General features: G+C 32.6%; 2 protein-coding genes across 3 annotated transcripts in view; both read right to left on the bottom strand.

The window, feature by feature from the left end:
- The window catches only part of Shal (Potassium voltage-gated channel protein Shal), a 291,546-nt gene extending 289,260 nt beyond the window's left edge, over positions 1-2,286 (bottom strand). For both annotated transcript variants that reach the window (XM_089649351.1, XM_089649350.1), the window contains exon 1: positions 2,210-2,286. The gene's annotated coding sequence lies outside the window, so the exon portion shown is untranslated. The remainder of the gene's footprint in view (positions 1-2,209) is intronic.
- Positions 2,287-15,167: 12,881 nt separating this feature from the next.
- On the bottom strand, positions 15,168-19,536 carry LOC149409899 (homeobox protein onecut-like). Its single transcript, XM_089649170.1, has 2 exons — positions 19,403-19,536; positions 15,168-17,140 (listed from the first exon to the last, which is right to left on the bottom strand). Exons 1-2 carry the CDS (start codon positions 19,493-19,495, stop codon positions 16,892-16,894), a joined length of 342 nt encoding a protein of 113 aa, XP_089505296.1. The 5' UTR covers positions 19,496-19,536; the 3' UTR covers positions 15,168-16,891.
- Positions 19,537-20,283: the final 747 nt, after the last annotated feature.

The following is a 20,283-nucleotide window of genomic DNA, read 5'->3' on the forward strand; positions in this document are numbered from 1 at the left end:
TGTCATTTCACAATCAAATGCCACATATATTTGTAATTCTTTTTTAAAAATATTTCTACGATTTTAACTGTGACATGTTATCATTGTTTATGGTATATTTATACCGTTGATATTAAATAAATAAACAATTATTGTAGAAAGATAAAACATTCCGAAATTTTTCAGTGGAAAATGTTTAAAAGTTTTTGGAATTATGGAGGACTTGGCCTAGTAGCCAGACGCAATATTTTACCAATCAGTCATTTAAATGGTGGCTTTATGTTATTTTTACGGTAAACTTACAAAGATAATACATAGATAATACTATTTAAATTTTGACATATTTAAAATCAAATTAGTTCAGCACTTTTTTGATAATGTAAAAAACTAGTTGTGTTCCCACAAACAGTTCTCCAACTCGTCGTGGAAGGAGATTATAAATAATTGGTTCTTTGTGATAAATCAAGGATTTATTAATACTCCGCGTATTACAATGGTGACTCGATAGTCGACCTAACTAGAAGCTGGCTAATTGGAATCATAATTAGTAATCATAATTTTTACACGTTATAATAGCTTCTATTTTTTTAAGCTTTATAAATTAATTTCAATGGATCTTTAAAGATATAATAACATAAGACTAAACGCGACGCTCATTATAATCTACGTATTCGTAGATTATAATGAGCGTAATTAATTCTACTTACATCCGTAAGTCTAATATCGTATATCTCATACGTAAGTCTACTTACATCCTTCCTCTATCAGTTCCATGCCTGACTGTCATACATCACAGTAGGTACCAGCACTCCATTGTGGACTGCAAGATTCGCTACTTACATCCGTAAGTCTAATATCGTATATCTCATACGTAAGTCTACTTACATCCTTCCTCTATCAGTTCCATGCCTGACTGTCATACATCACAGTAGGTACCAGCACTCCATTGTGGACTGCAAGATTCGCTTCTTTGGGCATTTTTCGTAAACATACTTCCTAAATACACAAACTCATCCACCTGCTTCTAGTATTTCTCATTCATAACTATTTTGCACACTATTTTCGTACTCTCTTTCAAACACCATTACTTTAGACTTACTTGCATTCATCATTAACTCATTCTTCATACATACTTTGTTCATCCTAGACACGAGAGACTGTAGATCTTAATATTTTAAAATCAATATACAGGGTGTATTGGCACGTACCCCACAAACTTTAACCAGCTATTTCTTAGCACATTTGTAGTAAAAAATGTTATGGGCACTTTGCTGTCCGGTAACATTTTTTTTTAATAAAAAATTTACTATTCATATTTTCACCACATGTCACCAATGTTTTATCCTTTGTCAAAGTTTGAAAACCCATCTGGCAATATTTTGTTCGAGTTTCGTTGAATAATGTACGTACGTACCTACGTCGGCGCTCTTTTACAATCACAACGAAATGGCACGGCACCATTCGTCTCATTTTTAACTATTATTATTTAGTGTGTACGAAAGAGCGAGGACACTTTTTGACACACTTGCTAATAACAGCTGTTGTACACGAGAAACAATGCAAATGACAGTGACGGAGTGTGGATTTTTTTTATTTATTTTTTGTTTTTAATGGAAAAAAAATGTTACCGGACAGCAAAGCGCCCATAACATTTTTTACTCCAAATGTGCTGAGGAATAGCTGGTTAAAGTTTGTCGGGTACTTGCCGATACACCCTGTATATATTTATTTTAAATCGTGTAGAATGACAAAAAAGCAGTGTAAAAGCTTTTGCGAAAATGCCCTTAATTCTTTTAAATTGTACATTTAATAACCTGCAGAAAAAACCGTGATTTTTTACATATTTTTAGTTAAATAAAATCGCAACTCGTTCTTATAATAGAATTAATATTGTTTAGCCTGGAGAAAGAGCTCCATTTAGAATTGAAACGTTGCTTGAAATGGCTTAATCCGTGTTAAGTGACCACATCTGAATAGCCAGGTCATATTATAACATACTTCATACGGTAAATTCACTAACCAATTCGTAATGCAGTGAACAGTAGACCTCGGGTCCAAAAAAGTATGTTTTTAATTGTATCTTATTAAATAAATCAAAATTAAAATTTCCTCTCAAATCATAAGATTTGTAAGTAGATACTCAAAAACATACCTAAATAGTAATAAGGACTTATACAATTTGTCTAAAGAAACGTCACTATCTTAAGGACAATTCTATATTCATACTTACTTCAGGCAGGTAGATGAACCATAATATTGAAAAAATGCGAATAGGAATATTCGAATAAACTCGTAGTTTTCACATTTAAATGGCCACCACCTTGAAACGGAACGGATAAACAAATTTACAGACGAAATGCAAAACAGTCGACTTAGAACAGGACTTCGCTACACTCAGTCAAACAAAGAATTAACTAACTTTTTATCAGGAGATATTTTATAAAAATAACGCTATTAAAATTATCTAAGAATTAATTATTATTATGCTACGTATCATACGCAAGCCGAACTGCCGAACTGAACTTCAACTTTGGGAAAGGAACGAAACAACCGCAAATGGCGCGAAACTCCGCTTGCAGTTGCTTCGTTCCTTTCCCGTAATTCGTGACTCAGTTCGCAAACACTCCGGATCTGGACTTGGTCATATATACCTACACGTTCTAACTACCTAGCATCTTATTTTTCTCGTGGTTATTTTTTTCATGACCCGTATCGGGCGAGTCGTATCAGGCGAGTACAGTATGTTCACTGTTCGTCGACTATAAAATATTTACCGTGACTCCCGCTCTTTTCCAATAAGAGGTGTTATTTTATTATGTACACAGGTTGTATCGGCACTAACCCGACAAACTTTAACCAGCTATTCCTTAGCACATTTGGAGTAAAAAAATTTATGGGCACTTTGCTGTCCGGTAGCATTTTTTTTCAATTAAAAACAAAAAAAATTAAAAATTTCCACACTACATCACTGTTATTGGCATTGCTTTTCGGGTTCAACAGCTGTTATAAGCAAGTATGTCGAAAAGCGTCTTCGCTCTTTCGCACACACTAAATAATAATGGTTAAAAATGAGACGAATGGTGCCGTGCCATTTCGTTGTGATTGTAAAAGTGCGCCAATATAGGTACACACGTGCATTATTCAACGGAATTCGAATAAAATATTGCCAGATGGGTTTTCAAACTTTGACAAAGGATAAAACAGTGGTGACATGTAGTGAAAATATGAATAATAATTTTTTTATTAAAAAAAAACGTTACCGGACAGCAAAGTGCACATAAGATTTTTTACTCCAAATATGCTAAGGAATAGCTGGTTAAAGTTTGTCGGGTACGTGCCGATACACCCTGTATAAATATTTTTTTTATTTATTTTATATAGGTACATAAACACACACTTGCCACAAACTACACATCACTTCTTATCACTTATCACTCATTTTATTTCATTATGTATATAAATTAAAAATGATAGCTTCAAAAGTAACATCTACCGAAAAAGCGGGCTATTCAAAATAACACCTCTTACTGGAAAACCCTATAAAATGAGTCATAATCCATGGCTACAGTGCACTGGTATATCCATATATGATCTATATACCGATTTGATGTGATATCTTTCGACTCAGGCCCCAGATTGTAAGTAAATTTATTATCTGTTCAAAACAATTTCGATATTTATTTATTTAATAAAATCAACCAGTAAAAACAAAGTTTTGTTTACTATAATACACATCTGATGCCTATTTCGTACAATATATTTTTGACACGTTCCAGAGTGATAGATACTCTCAATATCCCCCTGGTGAAAGACAAACCTTGCAGTCTGTTCAGAAATTTGCCCAAAGTTATTGCATATGAGAAAAAGATGAGCCTTCTGGCGTTTAGATTTATATAAACCTCACTTTTTGCAGATTTTCTGATCCTTGGTCACTCTCACCCATCCGATGCATGTAGTTCTCTTCACATGGTCATCCCAACTCATCTGTGGACGATCTGCTTCGACATATTTGCATAAATAAACCAATCACCATATTTGTAAAGGTGGTAATATTATGATTTTAAAATAGTCGGTAACTAAACCTTAATGAGTGACATCTCTCGACGCAAAATCAAAGCTTTTATAAAATTTATGAGGAACAGCTGCGTTGCGTTTTCACACAAAATATTTTTAAACAAGAAATATTTAGTGCTATTTTATTTATTTGTGTTTTAAATTACAAAGTATAGACGAATAATGAATTCGATTTTTCATGATTTTGAGGCAACTTTTGCAATTATTTATTAACTAGCTGTATCCCTCCACGAGTTGCTGCTGCTCAGACTATATGTGCAGATAGAGGAAAAAATAGCGCGTGTTGCTTTTATGTCCAACAGATGGCACTGTTATAAAAACCAACAGATAACTCTTTCAAAATAAGCACGTTTTTACCTGACCTAATTTAAAAAAGCATTTTGATGGCCGTTAATTTAAATTGCAAAATACCAATTTACGTTTGAACACAAATTTGTGGTGTATTAATTAAAATTTTAACCAATATTTACGTAGTAGGCTGAGTAAAAAAAATAAATTACTGTTGACTAAAGCAAAAATTAAAAATCGTTTTTTTTAATGGCCTATATTTCACACTTCACTACAATGTATTTATTATGTTTTATGTATATTGTTGTGTTTTTTCGTATTTCGTTGTAGTCGCAGTAGACGTCTTTTTTATTTTTGGTAATTTTTTTATTTTTTTATTGCACAACAGAACATTCATTCCAGTTACATTACAATTTTACATACAGTACAATTTTACATCATATCAGCATTTAGGTAAGTGACTTTTCAATAATTGTTTTGGGTCATTTAGAGAACAGTCACTTACATCCAAATTCTTTGCTAGTTCGTTCAACAGCACCACTCACCTCGTCATAACTTTGCTTTGCCAGGACGTCAGTTCCAAATTTTGAAAGACATAAAGACCAGACTTGCCTTCCGCCCAGTTTCCAGACTCACAGAATTAGTTTCCTCAAGTAAGTCGATATGGTGCATGAATCTAGGATAGGTTCCATGCGTCCGCATATAGACAAACCTAAGGAATTTCTTCTGGATTTGCTCTATCATATCAATGTACTTCTGGTGGTACGGTGTCCAAACATCGATTGCATACTCCAGCTTGCTTCTCGGTATGCCATCGAACAATGCTAACATAGCATCTTGGTTATTTAACTGCTTGCATGTCCTAATGATGAATCCAAGAAATTGAGTGCGCACACGAGAGACTTTAGTTTCTGCAATATTTCGTCAACGTACTAATTGAAGGATAAGAGCACAAGAATATTTAAAAAAAATTACATTAGTTCTATTAGTAATGCCTGGAGATTATCTCGTATTTGGTTCAGAATATACTTTGCGCCTGGGCTATCGAATACTACTGTCTTCGCGTGAAATCCACTGCTTATGTTCTTGGTTAGCACAAATTTGAATATTGATATTAATAAATAACAAGATGTTAAATTACAACTATGTGATAACGGTACTGGAATAAAACCAAAAACATATTAATTCTAAATATTATAACCATCGAAAGACATTTTAAACGTAAATTCTCATCTTTTTCCATGCAAAGGTGGAGGAAAAATCAACAGTAAAATATTTTCATTACATATTTCGTAAAAATATTCTACTTAGGGTTCGAAAACTCATTTCGATTATACTTGAAAGAGCGCAACTTTCTTTAAAAAAAACAGGTATTTGATTACTCTCATCGGTTTTTAATATTTTCCCAATATAATGCTTCAGACTCTTCTTAGAGACGAATTAGTATCCAGTTACCAAACGTTTTCGTGACTACATCACCTTTATATTGTTTAACCTGTATTTTAGGTCATTTGCACAAATTTTCAGACTAAACATCATCCAAATGTTCTTAAGTAGTTTCTTCTCCCATTAGAACTCTTAAACAATAATCATTGATATTCTCATCTTGAGTACCGATTTCTATTCTGATTCACTGTCCTCCGATACTGTTGGGAAGTGAGTTAGCTAAGAGCTTCACAGATGCACTCATAGAGGGCAGTGCAAAGAGCTTGCTTGGAAGTCCGCAAGGTGGCAGCTAGTAGTCAGTAGTCACTAGGGCCAGTTAGGCTGCTTCCAGACAAACTTGGTGTTTGCAGATCTCATTTAGCCAGCTCCTAGTTAGGTCGACCATCGAAATCACTCTTGTAATACGCGAAGCATTGAATAAATCCCTGATTTAATATGATGAACTTATTCTCTAAAATCTCCTTCCACGACGAGTTGGAGTACTGTTTGTGGCAACACAACAGATACTGATTGTGGTTTTGGCCGTTTTGTATTAGTTTTAAAATGTTAAATTACTTGTCAACTTCTTTCTTGCCTGTTCAGAAGTAGTTTTCTTCTGATTATTAGTTAACCGCTATCTGAGTCCACCGTTTATTTTGTGCCCCTTTTAGACGTTGTATAAAACAAAGGGTTCGGCTCCTTGGTCTACTTGGAACTCTTTGCCTTTAGAGGTTCATTTCTATTAACAGAATATGGTAAAATTTCTTCAAATGAAATATTCGTTGAGATAGTACTGGGTACAACAATAATTGGAGACGTATTTCCTATTATCTTGATTTGTTATCATTCTCCTTTTCAAAATAGGTGTTAAATATGTTGAACGGATCATACATTTTCCTGGCGTATTCAACGGGTAGTGGTTTTTTTTATTTATAAATTGTTTCGTTTGGTATATCCTGAAAACCAGTCAAGGCCAGAAATGCATACATTTTACATTTCCGTTAATTATTTTATTTTATTCAATTTACGTTGTAATCAATAATACCATTATTGCATTGCTGTACGATTGTTAATCTTTCCATAGTTGAAATTGCCAAAGTCTGAACTTGTCAAATGTCAAAAATCATTTGACATTTCAGTTTCACTCACATTTAATATCGGCCCAAGACATTGGAACAAACTTTAAAATAAAGAAACTAATTTTTTACCTACACGAAGAAAAATATTGATAATTTATTAAGAATCTCTCCAAATTATTAGTAATCCGGTTAAAAACGAGTTTGCAGGACCATAACGAATGAATTGATAAGTTTCCTGAGAAACTTTTAATGAAATACCAATGTATTGTCACAATGTCGGAACACGTGTTCATAAAAATCATTATTAATCATTGCAAAAGCAGGTGCATGAACACAGGTTCCGATAATTTAGGATTTTACTAAAAGTTTAACAGGAAACGACCTGCAATCCCGTTTTTAACCGGATTACCAATGATTTGAAGAGATTCTTAATAAATTAGCAAAACTAATTTTTTTAGTGTTATTTTATGTAAGTACATTTTTCTTAGTGTTATTTCATGTACCTCCATTTTTCTTAGTGTTATTTCATGTACATTTTTCTTAGTGTTATTTCATGTACATTTTTCTTAGTGTTATTTCATGTACATTTTTAACTTATTTGGAACAGCCGCTGATTTGGGCCAAAGTTCTTCGACTCGTTGGGTATACAATTTATTGTTTTCGGGAAAAAATAAAAGAAATTTTTGCAATTTTATTTTATTTCAAACATTTCACTTATAGTACTGACTAGCGATTACATGAAATTAAAATAAATTATATTTAAACTCCATGTTTCTATTATCTATTATTTTTTTACAATTTTTCATACAATTTGATGCATTTTCTAGAATGGTACAGATCTATAGAATTTTTACAGAGTGCATTTCAGGTGAAAAAATAACCTCAATAACCCTCCACACCAGTGACCAAATACTAAGATTCAGAAGAAGATCTACGCTACAAATCCTAAAAAATCCAAAAAAACAGTTCTGCAATTCTTGTTATTCTACAGATTTCAATTGCAACATTTTAACATCACTTTTAAATTTTAATTTGCATTTTTACTAAATATCTTAAAATTATCATCTTTATTCAGTTGGCTATCTGAGGTACTCGGGAAAGATTTTGTTATACAGGGTGTCCGGTGGTAAAATTCACTAACTTCGGGAGGTGATTCTACACGATGGTAGAAGTAAAAAAGATGAACAACTTTTTTCGAAATTCCAACTTTTTTTCCCATACTAAAATATTTTTTCAATACAAACAATTCAAAATTTTCATCTAAAAACTACATTAAAAAGTTGGAATTTCGAAAAAACTTATTTTGCTTTTCTACTTCTAAAATCATGTAGAATCACCCCCCGAAGTTAGGGCACTCGGACACCCTGTATATTCTAAAAATTTCAAAATTACAATTTGATGATGTACACTGTAACACTGTCCGAAACGTTGAATACATGCTAGGAATAATAAGGTATTGATAATCTCAAATCATATCTAACAAATGTATTTAGGAAGGATGGGTTGTTTCGTAGAATTTGAACAATTCATCTAATTTCAACATTCATTTTCGGGTTCCGTGAAAGTCCTTTTTAAGTTCTGTTATTATATCTTTATAGGTAAGTTACATGATAGAATTGAAATAATAACAAAAACCTGAAAAAAACTTTCACAGAACTTGAAAATTAACTTTGAAATTTGAAGAATTATTCAAATTAAATTCTCTGAAACAACTCGTCTTAACTGTAGCAGAGCTGAATTTTCTATGTGTCGTGATTTAGGCTTGCATCTTTGACTTCGTAATACTCTGCACAAAAATTTGGTCGCTGGTGTTGTGAGTCATTTTGACTAACAAATTGAATTTTTGATTATTTTTAAGGCGTAGGTACTTCACTTATTTTTAGGTATTGCTTTGTAAAGAAATTGTGAAGATGAAACAAAAAACTTAAAAGTCAATCACGAATACAGATGCATAAACGTATTTATGCAGAGTGAGGTTATGCTACTGACAGAGATATTTTTTAAAAAATGGGGCATCAAATTAATAATTTTTGTAATTAGCAAGATCCATTTAGCAGCCCCATATTTCTGTCAGAGCAAAATATAAACATAGTTATTTTGTTATTTCCTATTTTAATCACTTGCATAAATATTTTTATAAATCTGTAACGAAATGTTGCATTCTGTTAATGTTTTTTGATGGCTTCTTGATAAGTAGACTGTTCACTGGAAGACAGTGATAAGTCAAAATATATGAGTTTTAGACTTCCGTAAAAAGTTTTTAGTTATTGTAAATGTAATTTTTTTATAACTTCAAAACTATGTTTTATATCTTGTTATTGTCACTAGTAAACAATAAAATATATTGTTAATAAGAAAATAATATTTACTATACAGGGTGTTCAGCACATACCCGACAAACTTTAACCAGTGATTCCTAATTTTTTTTTTTGTAAAAATGTTAATTTTTTTTTTTTTGGTTTTTAAATTTTCAAAAAAAAATCACCATATATTTTTGCAATACTTTTGGATTAAAAAAAATATTATTCAGTTTGGTTGAGTATTTTGATTTCAAATCTTTCATCCACATTCTTATATGAATAACCAAACCTCCTACTACCATCATTATAACTTGGGCAATGATGAAGGACTGACGATTTGGGATTGACGGTCAGAACTACTCGACCAACAAACCAGTTTGAAGCCAGAGACAATTTATTTTGACTTTTCACCATCTTGTCAATAAGCCAATCAAATTTATGTGTACTAAAATCCTGGCTAAATCTATAAAAAAATATTATTTACAAATTTCATAACTTGAAATGATTTTAGCTAAATTTAAATACTTAAACATACAAATAATCTATTAAACAATATATTTTTCTAAGTTTTCCTCAAATGTCGACAACTTTAATGATGACTTTGGTTTTGTTCAACGCAAGCATTTTAAAATTTTATTTCACTGTGCAAGTTTTCAAAATTTAAGCACGGTACAGAAATTCCTAGAAGTTATCTGATCTATACCGATTAGAATGAAAGCTGATGGCGCCAATATTTACATGAGCCCTTTGGACTTCTAGGCCTCAGAGAGGCAAAATAAATTGTATATCTGGACAAGAAAGGATTTTGGAATTTGCATGTTTAACTAAATTCAACACAAGAAAAGAAAAAACTTATAGCGCACATCTATCAGTTTATCTTTTCAGTGGTAGCAAAGAATACATAACCTCAATTTTTAAACTGATTTGCGAAATTTTCCATATTGCATGTAAACACAGTATCATAAAATTCTTTTACAAAATTCTTTTAGAAAAATTAAATCTTTGGTTGATGATAGGTACTTATATTATATTTAAAATAAATATTAATATATACAGGTACTGTATGCATAAATTATAAAATTGCGTTCGTATTTTCAAAAGAAAATACCAACATTTAATTAAATTAAACAATGGAGATTGACTAGCCGAATAAATTAAATTTAAAAATTGCAAATTATTAGTTTCAAAATTGCTCAACAGATGGTGCTGTTGACTAAAACACTTTCGTTATTCATAGGACTAGATAAAATATATATATTATTGTACAAATAAATACATCATTATTGCACAAACTAAACAATTGTTCTTGTGTTTGTAGAAAATATAACAATGATTTACAGCTCGACACACTTAACTAAGCAGGCAGTGGCGTTGTTAGTTGAATTTTATGAATTCAAAATCTAGATTTTTTTTAATTAGTTTCTCATTTGGTCGCCTGCAAATTTACGTGTGTCAAGTACTAATGCATAATTTATCAACGTTTTTGTTTTCTAAGTGAATGATTTTTTTTGACGTGTATATTTCCCCAATATGGCATTGGCGTACTTTAAAGTTCCGTGATGGAAGCAAAAATGCGAGCTGAAATTATTTGCCTGATAGAAAGCGTTGGACAGATTTCCTGGCGCCAGAATGCTCCAATTGTAAGTTTTTGCTGATGCAGACAAATAGATTTTCTGCTAATTGTAAAGTTAATAAAATTATTGTTGTTGTGTATTGTGTACAGTTAATAAAATTTTTTGTTTAAATAAACTGAAAATGGAAGCTCTTTACTTAATTAGTGATTTATTTGATTAAAAATTGATAAAAACGTGATTTATAAAACTGAAACAATTTTGTATGTATTTTAATACTGTACAAAATCATAGATGTCACTAGCAGTCAAAAATAAATTAAATATTTTATGAACAATGGTGATCATTTTTTTATATTGCAAAAATCACTACGCCATGTATAATTAATCAAGAACCTTTTAAGCTAAATTATTATTGGTTACTCCGTAAAGCCAGAATGTCACACTAATTATTTTTGTTCAATCCTCGTGTCATCTAAAATATATATATAATGTACAATATTTAAAGTCTATGTTACAATTAGCTGTACAATTTATATCATTAAAATCACTTAAGTTTATGTTATTTTTGCAACTTTTTGTTGATTGAATGAATGAATCGAAAAATAAATTAGTGAGAGAGAATTATTCAAATATTGAGAGAATAAATAATTTTAACTGTTTTTGAAAAATAGAAAAGATTAACTTTTTACATTGTATTGTTACCATAAAGAGATTGACTTCAGTAAAATTACAATTTACAGGTTTTTACATACCAATGTCTTATATGGGTTATAAGATTTACAACCATTTTAATAATTTATATATTTTTCAAAAATATTCACTAATAATCTTGTTTTGGGTATATACTGTACAAGAGTTCCAGCTGATCGATGACAGTGGTAATATGACATCCTGTAATATAATGGTTTTATGGAGAAGGGTGAGAGGAAGGTTTTCATAGAACATGTATAATATAGGGTTTTCCAATAAGAGGTGTTATTTTGAATAGCCCGCTATTTCGGTAGATGTTACTTTTGAAGCTGTCATTTTTTGACATTTGACAATTAGAAACTACGCCATTAATAAAAATGGAACGATACACGCTTCAACAAAGCATTGAAATTATTAAAATTCACTTGAGTGAATCAAATGCAAATCATCTTGAGTGATGAGGCCCATTTTCACCTCGGTGGCTTCGTCAACAAGCAACATTGTCGCATCTGGGGCTCGGAAAACCCAAGAGTAATTTTTGAAAAGCCTCTCTATCCTCAACGTGTGACTGTTTGGTGCGGTTTATGGCCCGGCGGAGTCATTGGACCTTACTTTTTCGAAAATGAGGCTGGAGCAACAGTTAGGGTGAATGGATTGCGCTATCGAGAGATGATTTTTTATGGCCGGAATTGGATGGTATTGATCTGGACAACGTTTACTTTCAACAAGACGGCGCTACGTGCCACACAAGCAACGAAACCATTGATCTTTTACGATTGAATATCAAAATAACACCTCTTATTGGAAAACCCATATGTCTATGGTTATATTTGTCTTTCACATATTTTGTATTTTTATTTTTTTAATTTCTTTTATATTCTAATCTTAAAATATGAAAATTAATGTATCCTATTTCTGAGTAGATTTTTGGAATTGTTATACCTATTTGTATATTAACTGAGTTTTTATAACTGCATTGTTCTCACGTAAGTGAGATCATGTGTAAAAACCCAGAATAAATAATAAATAAATTTAGCATATAACTTGATATAAAAACAAACCGGTTTCGGTTCTACCTGAACCTTCCTCAGGGTTTGATAAAAACATAATTACAGAATTAAAGTGCATAGGAAACATAGAGAGAGAGCATCAACTTATCTGAGGGTCTAATTTATGTTTCCTATGCAAGTTACAGTGCAAATTTTTCATATGTTTTTATGAAATCTTGAGGAAAGTTCAGGAGGTCTAACACGGATGATCGATAAAGCCCTCTGTCTATATGACATTGACGAAATCTGTCATCATTGGTCAGTCAGCGATATTTGCGAGCACTGTCAGAATATGATTCCGACAGTCGGATAAAAAAGCCTCAACTTAATAATTATTAATAATTTAATTCATTAAGACGAGATCAATTGATTCAGTTCCAGCATCGAGAAACAAAAGTTGTTAGTTATGACTAATGACCTCATTAACCAATTGAACAATTTTTAGTGTCAAAAAGTACATGCGGACTATTAATTGCGCGTATTAAAGTTAATATTTCAATTCGAGATTGTCAATTTATTAGTAACTTTTACATAGCCGTCTGACGTTTAGGAATGTCAATTCATAGAGAGATACGTCAGTATTGCCAGCGTATATCAAATTCTGATTTATTGCATTATCAACACCGGTCAGGATATCAATAATGCGTCCGTGCTTGCGAAATCGGTATAAAATCATCGGTAGTTGTGAATAACGATCCGGCATTGTAAAGTTATCGATTTCCGTGAAACTGAAACCGGTTAGTTTGTATATTAAGTTACATACTCAAAGAAGTCATATCCAAACAAAGTTATTTTATTCTGTGTAAATTTAATTAAGTATAATCACAAAGTGATTGCTACAATGTGCAACTCTAATGATAATCGAGTTCACGGAGTTGCGAAATCCGCTCTGGAATTTTTTAGAAATCTGGAGATAGTCGAAACAAACTGTTTGAAACACTTTAAATACATTTTTTATGCCAAAAATCAAAAGAATTTTGTACACATTATTGTGTTGATATTTAGGGAAAAATATTCATATTTTAGAACTTTTTTGTCAATTAATCAAAACCAGCGGAAATTTTCAGGACGGGTTTAGCGTCTAGCGATTTGGTGTTGTGCCTTTTTAAAAATTTTGTAACCTCTGTTTATTTTTGATTATATTATGTGTTGGTGTATTCTGTGTGGTTGTTTCAATGATGTAGCTATGTCGGCATGTGATTATAGATTTTAATTAAGTAGTACATACTCCAAATATCTTTGTCCGTGCGTGATGTATTTTAATTGGATATTAATAGTGTAGTTTATTCAAGATCTGGTTATTATTATTGATTGGGACTGTAAAGGAATATGGAGATTGGATTCGAAGAGATGAAGGATTGCGTATTATCAATGTACTTCTTGATCTTCCCATCTCCATACCACCCCTTCAGTCTCACTACATTCCATAAAATGGGGATACCTCATTTCTACCGTCTCCAAGCTGTTGAAACTCTTGTGTGACAATCGCTATAAAAAAGATGTTCCTTTTTTATTTATTTTTCCTGCTGGCAATCTCTCAATGGATAGTTGCTTTAAATATTGCATAACTCCCAAAATTTCCAATAACAACTTCAATTCACTCATAAAAATAGCTTTTTAAAAAACAACAATAACTTGACTAGCATTTTCAACTTGACAATAGTAAAATCAGTACAGTTTTATGCTAACTTATCGTGTCAATTAATAAGATTTATATAAATGGTTTGAAATAAAAGATAATTTCAGACTTTTCAAACTGTCTTTGTGAAATGTGGTCCTGCCACTAAGAGCTCAGTTTTAATTTATCAGCAGCATATGCTATTGCAAGTTTTAAAAATTCCCCTGTGGGAATTACTTCAAAGTTTATTTGACATGTCGCAGTAATGATGGTAAAACAGTTTCCTACAAATTTGCAGTTACATTTAAAGTTTTCAAGCTAATCAAAACAAATGTTTATATTATTTACTACTGTATTTTGAAAAAAATCATATTGATATTTGTTTTGAATTCAGTGTATACGAAAAACATCCAAAATTAAATTGAAAAATATTTGAAACAGTGTTAGTAATTTCACAAAATCATAATATTAGCAGTGTAGGAATACGGGTCTATTATTGGTTAGTGTGATAACTCAATAGTTATAGCACACACCCGTTTACTGGAATGTTTCGGGTACATCTTCGGATTGCATCAATAACCTTTTATAGAGTATTTTTCTGATACTCGTTTCAAATGATGAAGGTCTAACATAAAAAATTCGTTGATTAAATCATCAGATTTGTGAGAAATAAATACTTTAAAAATGTTCAACAGCAGAAATTTTCAATATAATAATTTTCAGTTGAAATTCAAAATATTACATTAAACAAAGGTAAAATCACTTTATATACACAAGATTATTTAATTCATTTTGTGATATTTAAAAAAAATGACAAGATTCTGACTAGAAATGTCGTGGAACATAAAATTATTTTTATAAGTACAATATTGTATTAAAAACACAATAATTAAATTTAAAGCAATAAATTAAGTAAGTACATAATTTAACTAAAAAGTATATTTGGAATAGAAATAATTCCACACTGACTATGTTTGAGGAATGTATGGACTTATCAAAATATAGTATTAATTAAAAGTATATTCTTACATACATTTGTTATGAGTATTATTACATAATGATTTGCAATAAATTAAATATTCGGAAACTGCCTATAAAAATACGTAGGGATTTCTTAAAATCTGTACTTTGTGCACTCATTTTAGCAATTATTTCAAATCTGAAGTAAAATCGGAAAAGATTTAAGCAGTTTTAATGATAGAGATGTTGATTTTACTTAAACTTTTGTAAATTTGTGTATTTTTTTCGATAATTAACTCATTATTTTAGCAACCAAATGTTTAAATTTAATTAAAATACTGTATCCTCACCTATAACCTGTTCATATTGCATTCACTTCATCTTGACGAAGATGTTCCTAATTAAGTCATGTGTTCAGAAATGTTACACCGTGATGTACATCAAGCGTTACAACCGTTGGTATAGAAATCTTAGATAGGCCTGTTATTGGTATAAAACAGAGATACTTATTTAGTCCTTGGGACGTTATTAGTTTATTGTATACTGATACACGTTACTGTATCTGTAAAAGCTTCCTTTGCTAAAAAGATACAGAGTTATATGATTGCATTGCACAAGAAAGTATCTTATGTTTAAGTGGAGTATGAAGTAGCGAGGAGTATGTGTCAAGACAGACACATACTTGTGTGTTCTATCCTCTCTGCCAAACCGTGCGTGAAATTAACATTCCGGTAGAACATGCACAGAATTCCTACCCGACATCTGTATTTTAGGATCTCAATCCCTTCGTTAAGAGTTAAAATAGGGGAATCAATTAAATTGATTACCCGTTTCTGCGCAGAGTCGAGAGATCTCTTTTCAGGTATCCACGAGGGCTGTTTGGAAAGTAACCACAATTGGGCCATAAATAAAAAAAACCTGAATAGATACATATTATATTTTATTGTGTGCCTCTAAAAACTATAGTTTTGTACTATTTTTCAACACAATCGCCTTTTTAATTCAAGTACTTGTCATAGTTTCACTAATTTGCTAATTCGTTCTGCATATAACTCGGCCTCATGGGAGTGCAGCCAACCTGTCACAGCATTTTGAAGGTCTTTATTGTCATGATGGAAAACAAACATCATCCATACAGCTCTTCCGTTCATCTGATTACTTCTAATTGTTCACTGTCCAGCACTTTTTTAACAATGAAAATCTTCAAAATGCTGTGATAGGTTGGCTACATTCCTCGGCGACCGAGTTACGTGCAGAAAAAATTTGCAAATTAGAGAAACTCTATGAAAAGTTCTGGAATTTAAACTATGACTATGTTGAAAATTAGTGGAAAGCTGTAGTTTTAAGATATTTATATCTATCCAGGTTTTTTATTTACAGCCAAGTGATTACTTTCCGAACAGCCCTTAGTTTTTTCTTCGCACGGTAGGGGAAAGTAGGTCAAAGTGGAATACTGAGGTTATTCAGCCAGTCGACGGCATTGAGAGTCACTTGATTCAGTACAGTTGTACCTCCAGAAAAATGGTGAAGTGGATATTGTTCTATCTATATTCTGTAATATCTATTTGTCCACAATCACTCAAATGAGGTGTATCTATATTGAGAGCAGATCTATGAATTCCATACCATTGATTTCAACAATTTCAACAAAGCACAATCACAACAAGATGTCGCCAAGATGAGTAATTTTTAAATTTTCACTTATAAAATACAGTGTCGCGATCCTTGTGCCAATCGCACGCACTTAAAAGTCAATGTGATGAATCATCGTCATCGTCGACATAACTGTCCGATCAAAGCACAAGAAGATGTCTATCCAAGGACAGGCCGGAATTAACCTGCCCGCCCATGTTATGTCACAAGAGGTCCCCATTCTGGTCATCCAGATCCTGGTCAGGATCTTCGAGGTCCAGGTCATCGTCGTGCATCATCCCGTTGTTGTTGCTCCCGCCGGGAGAACCCTGGGAGCTCGGAGCATCGTCGTCCTTCCACTTGTCCATGCTTCTGCGCCGGGCGTTCATGAAGAAGTTTCCGACGGTTGTTGGCTCCAGACCGAGTTGGCGGGCTATCGTGACCTGCATCTCTTTTGAAGGTCGCTTGGTTTCCTGGAAGGTTGGGAAAAGAAATATAAGAACATGTTTGTTTTACCATTGTGTATTTACATACACATAATTGAGGTAAGTACCTACAATTAATTCTATTTTAACACGAGGGATACGTTCTACAGAACGCCGTGTAAAGAATACTTTAGTTTCCTGCATTATGCATTAGAAAATGACAGAATTCTAATAAGATGGGATATTTCCATTAAGTTATGTTGACTGTTTATACAAAATTCATGTAGAAAAGGGCTCGGAAAATCATAAAGATAATTGACTGTACCATCATTCTTAAGATTAGTAATAACACATGTTCCATTTTCAAAAAAGTGTACTGGATGGATCAATAAATAATTTTATTTGATAATAATTTTATTTTTGTTAGAGAGCCGAAGAATGAAAGAAGAAAACATAAAAAGAACTTTGTAGAATTGAATCTGATTAGAACGAGTCTAAATTAAAACAAAATTGATAAACGTCGTTACGCACCCAGTATCGTTGGATATTTTCAGAGTAAGAGGGGACTGAGAGAGGGTATTCCAAACTAGCTCAAAAATCTTTTTTGAAACTTTCGATACCATCGGTGTGCACAAATACATACAAACTTGTCCTCTTTAAAATGATTTGCTATCGGTACTTTGAGTACTTAGAGCATTATTGGAGGGAAAAATATTAGATAATAGAGTTACTTTGAGGTTAAAGAGAAGTTTCAGGGTAACCAGTACAATCGATCTCTCTTACTTAACATACCTACTACTTTACATATATAATGTTCCGACAATTCCGTCACAATAAAATCAAAATCCATTACGGTATATTGAGCTGCGCACACGAGGTGACGCGACACTAGAGAAACTTTTTTTGAATTTGTATGGATTTTGAAATAGTCGCTGCAACTATAATTGCTGGAGTACAAGGGTCCATAGATCCCAAAAAAATTTGCTTTCATTTTTCTTGAATAAATTGACATTCTGCAGAAAGAAGTGAGACATTTCAAGAACAAAAACAATGGCTTAATTAATTTTGTGCAAACATGATGCAAAACTGTCCCAGTGTTTTTGCTACTTAAAACAATCAGATATCTGTAATTTTACACAAAATTCGCAGATTTCTGTTTAATAATATGTTTTTATAAGGGTACGTATACATTTGCGAACCGTACCACGAATTATGGGAAAGGAACGAATCAACTGCAAGCGGCGTTTGGCGCCATTTGCGGTTGCTTCGTTTCTTTCCCATAAGTTGAGGTTCAGTTCGGCAGTTCGGATCGCGGATGTATACGTAGCATCACATAGTTCTGCAGAATGTACACAATAATTAATGTGAAATTTGTGGATCGTGATGCAAAATGACATAAGTTAGGATTAAATTTTACCATGTAAACACAGTATGGGCCTTGTGCACAGACATAGGAAATACGAGAAGATAATGGCGAGGGGTAAAATCAACTGTTGAAGAACGAAGGGGGTAAGGCTGACTGTGATTCGTCAATAAATCAATCTGACAGTAAATAGGCATCTCGCATTATAATATCACCATTTACTTCTTAAAAGTAAAATCTGCTTTTGAATGAATAGACATTTTTACATGGGAGCGCAAATTACTCGCCACGTTATGAACAAATTTGCGAAGTTCAAATTCGGCAAAAAAATTCGGTTCTATTTTCAGAGTCGAATATTTCGTTTAAGTATTTAGTTGAGACACTTTTATAAATGTTCATGATTTACTTCCCAGCAACCAACCAGCTTTGTGTTTCGCGTCCAGACGTTTCTCGATGTGATAGTATATTATGTTTCTACAACTGATCCATATTATACGATGTGAATATGGTTAAAATAAAGTAAAATAATGCTTATATATGGAATGTAATACGACAATTGGGTTTATTCTCTTTTTCACATCTATTTTTACAAGTTTTCATAGCAAAAGTCAACATTTTGCCGTGTTATTTCGTAAAATGAACCGATGATGCCTCGACCATAGTTCGCACAAGAATGATGACGTCACGTTTTCAAATTTCACTTGAGGCCATACGCGAGCACAGCCGGCTCCAATGGAACCGGTATGGGGAGTGGGGATAATACGCTTTTATTCACTTAGGGCAGGTCTACTAATATTCATATGTCTATGGCCTTGTGTAACTATCCCTTTAAAAAGTTGATTGATCAAAATTAATTATTCTAACTTTGCAAACTTTGCATTATGATCCTTGGATTTTGTTAGTAATGGGTTTTAGTGTGTAAATAGTCAAGTGTAACTAACATTTACCTTAAAAATAGCCTGTAGAGTACGGCGCTGCAGGTCGGTGAAAACCAAACGAGGCTTCTTCGGTGAAGGAAGCAGCTCCTGGCTCGTAACCATAACCTCCTCCTTCCTCTTGCAGCCTTCGCCAACGGGAAGTAGAGAAAGCACAACGGAAATTCAAGCATCTGCTTCACTTAGCAACAAATCTTAATAACTAAGTGGGACTTAATCATGGAAAGAAGAGCGACAACTAGAGTAGGAGATTTTCAATTATAGTCAGGTTATTCGTAATCTGGGAGTGTTAGTCTTTCTTTTTAAAAATAAATAAATTAACTTTACTTCTCCTCCTTCCTCTTACAGCCTTTGCCAGTGGGAAGTAGAGAGAGTACAACGGAAATTCAAGCGTCTGCATCTAAAACTTAATGACTAACTGGGACTAAATTGAAAGGTAAAAGAAACTTTAAGGGCGGAGACGGTTTACAAGTAGTTCCAGTAAGCACTTAGGCCATAGGTCCATTGTGCCATCTCCCATTTTACTTCAATCCTTTAACAACAACCCAGTCCCTTTAATAAAGTTCACCATGGTTGTTATTGGGTATGTGGCTATGTCTTCTGGTTCTACTGTATGTCTCCCCAGGTATCTAAACCTAGTTCCCACCAGGGCAGGACATTGGCACCATAGGTGAATTGGAGTATCTTCATCCTCTTCACATTTCCTGCATCTATTGGTTTTTCCAATCCCAATATCTTCATGTGTCTCCTGAGATAGCAGTGTCCCGTTAGTAGTCCTACCAGTTCCCTCAGCGAGTTTCTGTCCATATCGAGTAGTTTCTTAGTTCTGTTGGATTATTAGTTAAAGTGTTCCTTTTGACTAAGGGGATAATCCTAAAAATTCTTGAAAATTT

The sequence above is a fragment of the Hesperophylax consimilis genome, chromosome 29 (genome assembly GCF_061612785.1).
Source record: "Hesperophylax consimilis isolate HC1 chromosome 29, BYU_Hcon_1.0, whole genome shotgun sequence".
Taxonomy (NCBI): Eukaryota; Metazoa; Arthropoda; class Insecta; order Trichoptera; family Limnephilidae; genus Hesperophylax; species Hesperophylax consimilis.

Bases quoted from the DNA above. Each gene is read 5' to 3' on its own strand.
- LOC149409899 (XM_089649170.1), bottom strand. From the start codon at position 19,495: ATGGTTACGAGCCAGGAGCTGCTTCCTTCACCGAAGAAGCCTCGTTTG. The intron at 17,141-19,402 runs GTAAATGTTAGT...CCAACCTTCCAG, and splicing joins CTCTACAGGCTATTTTTAAG to GAAACCAAGCGACCTTCAAA.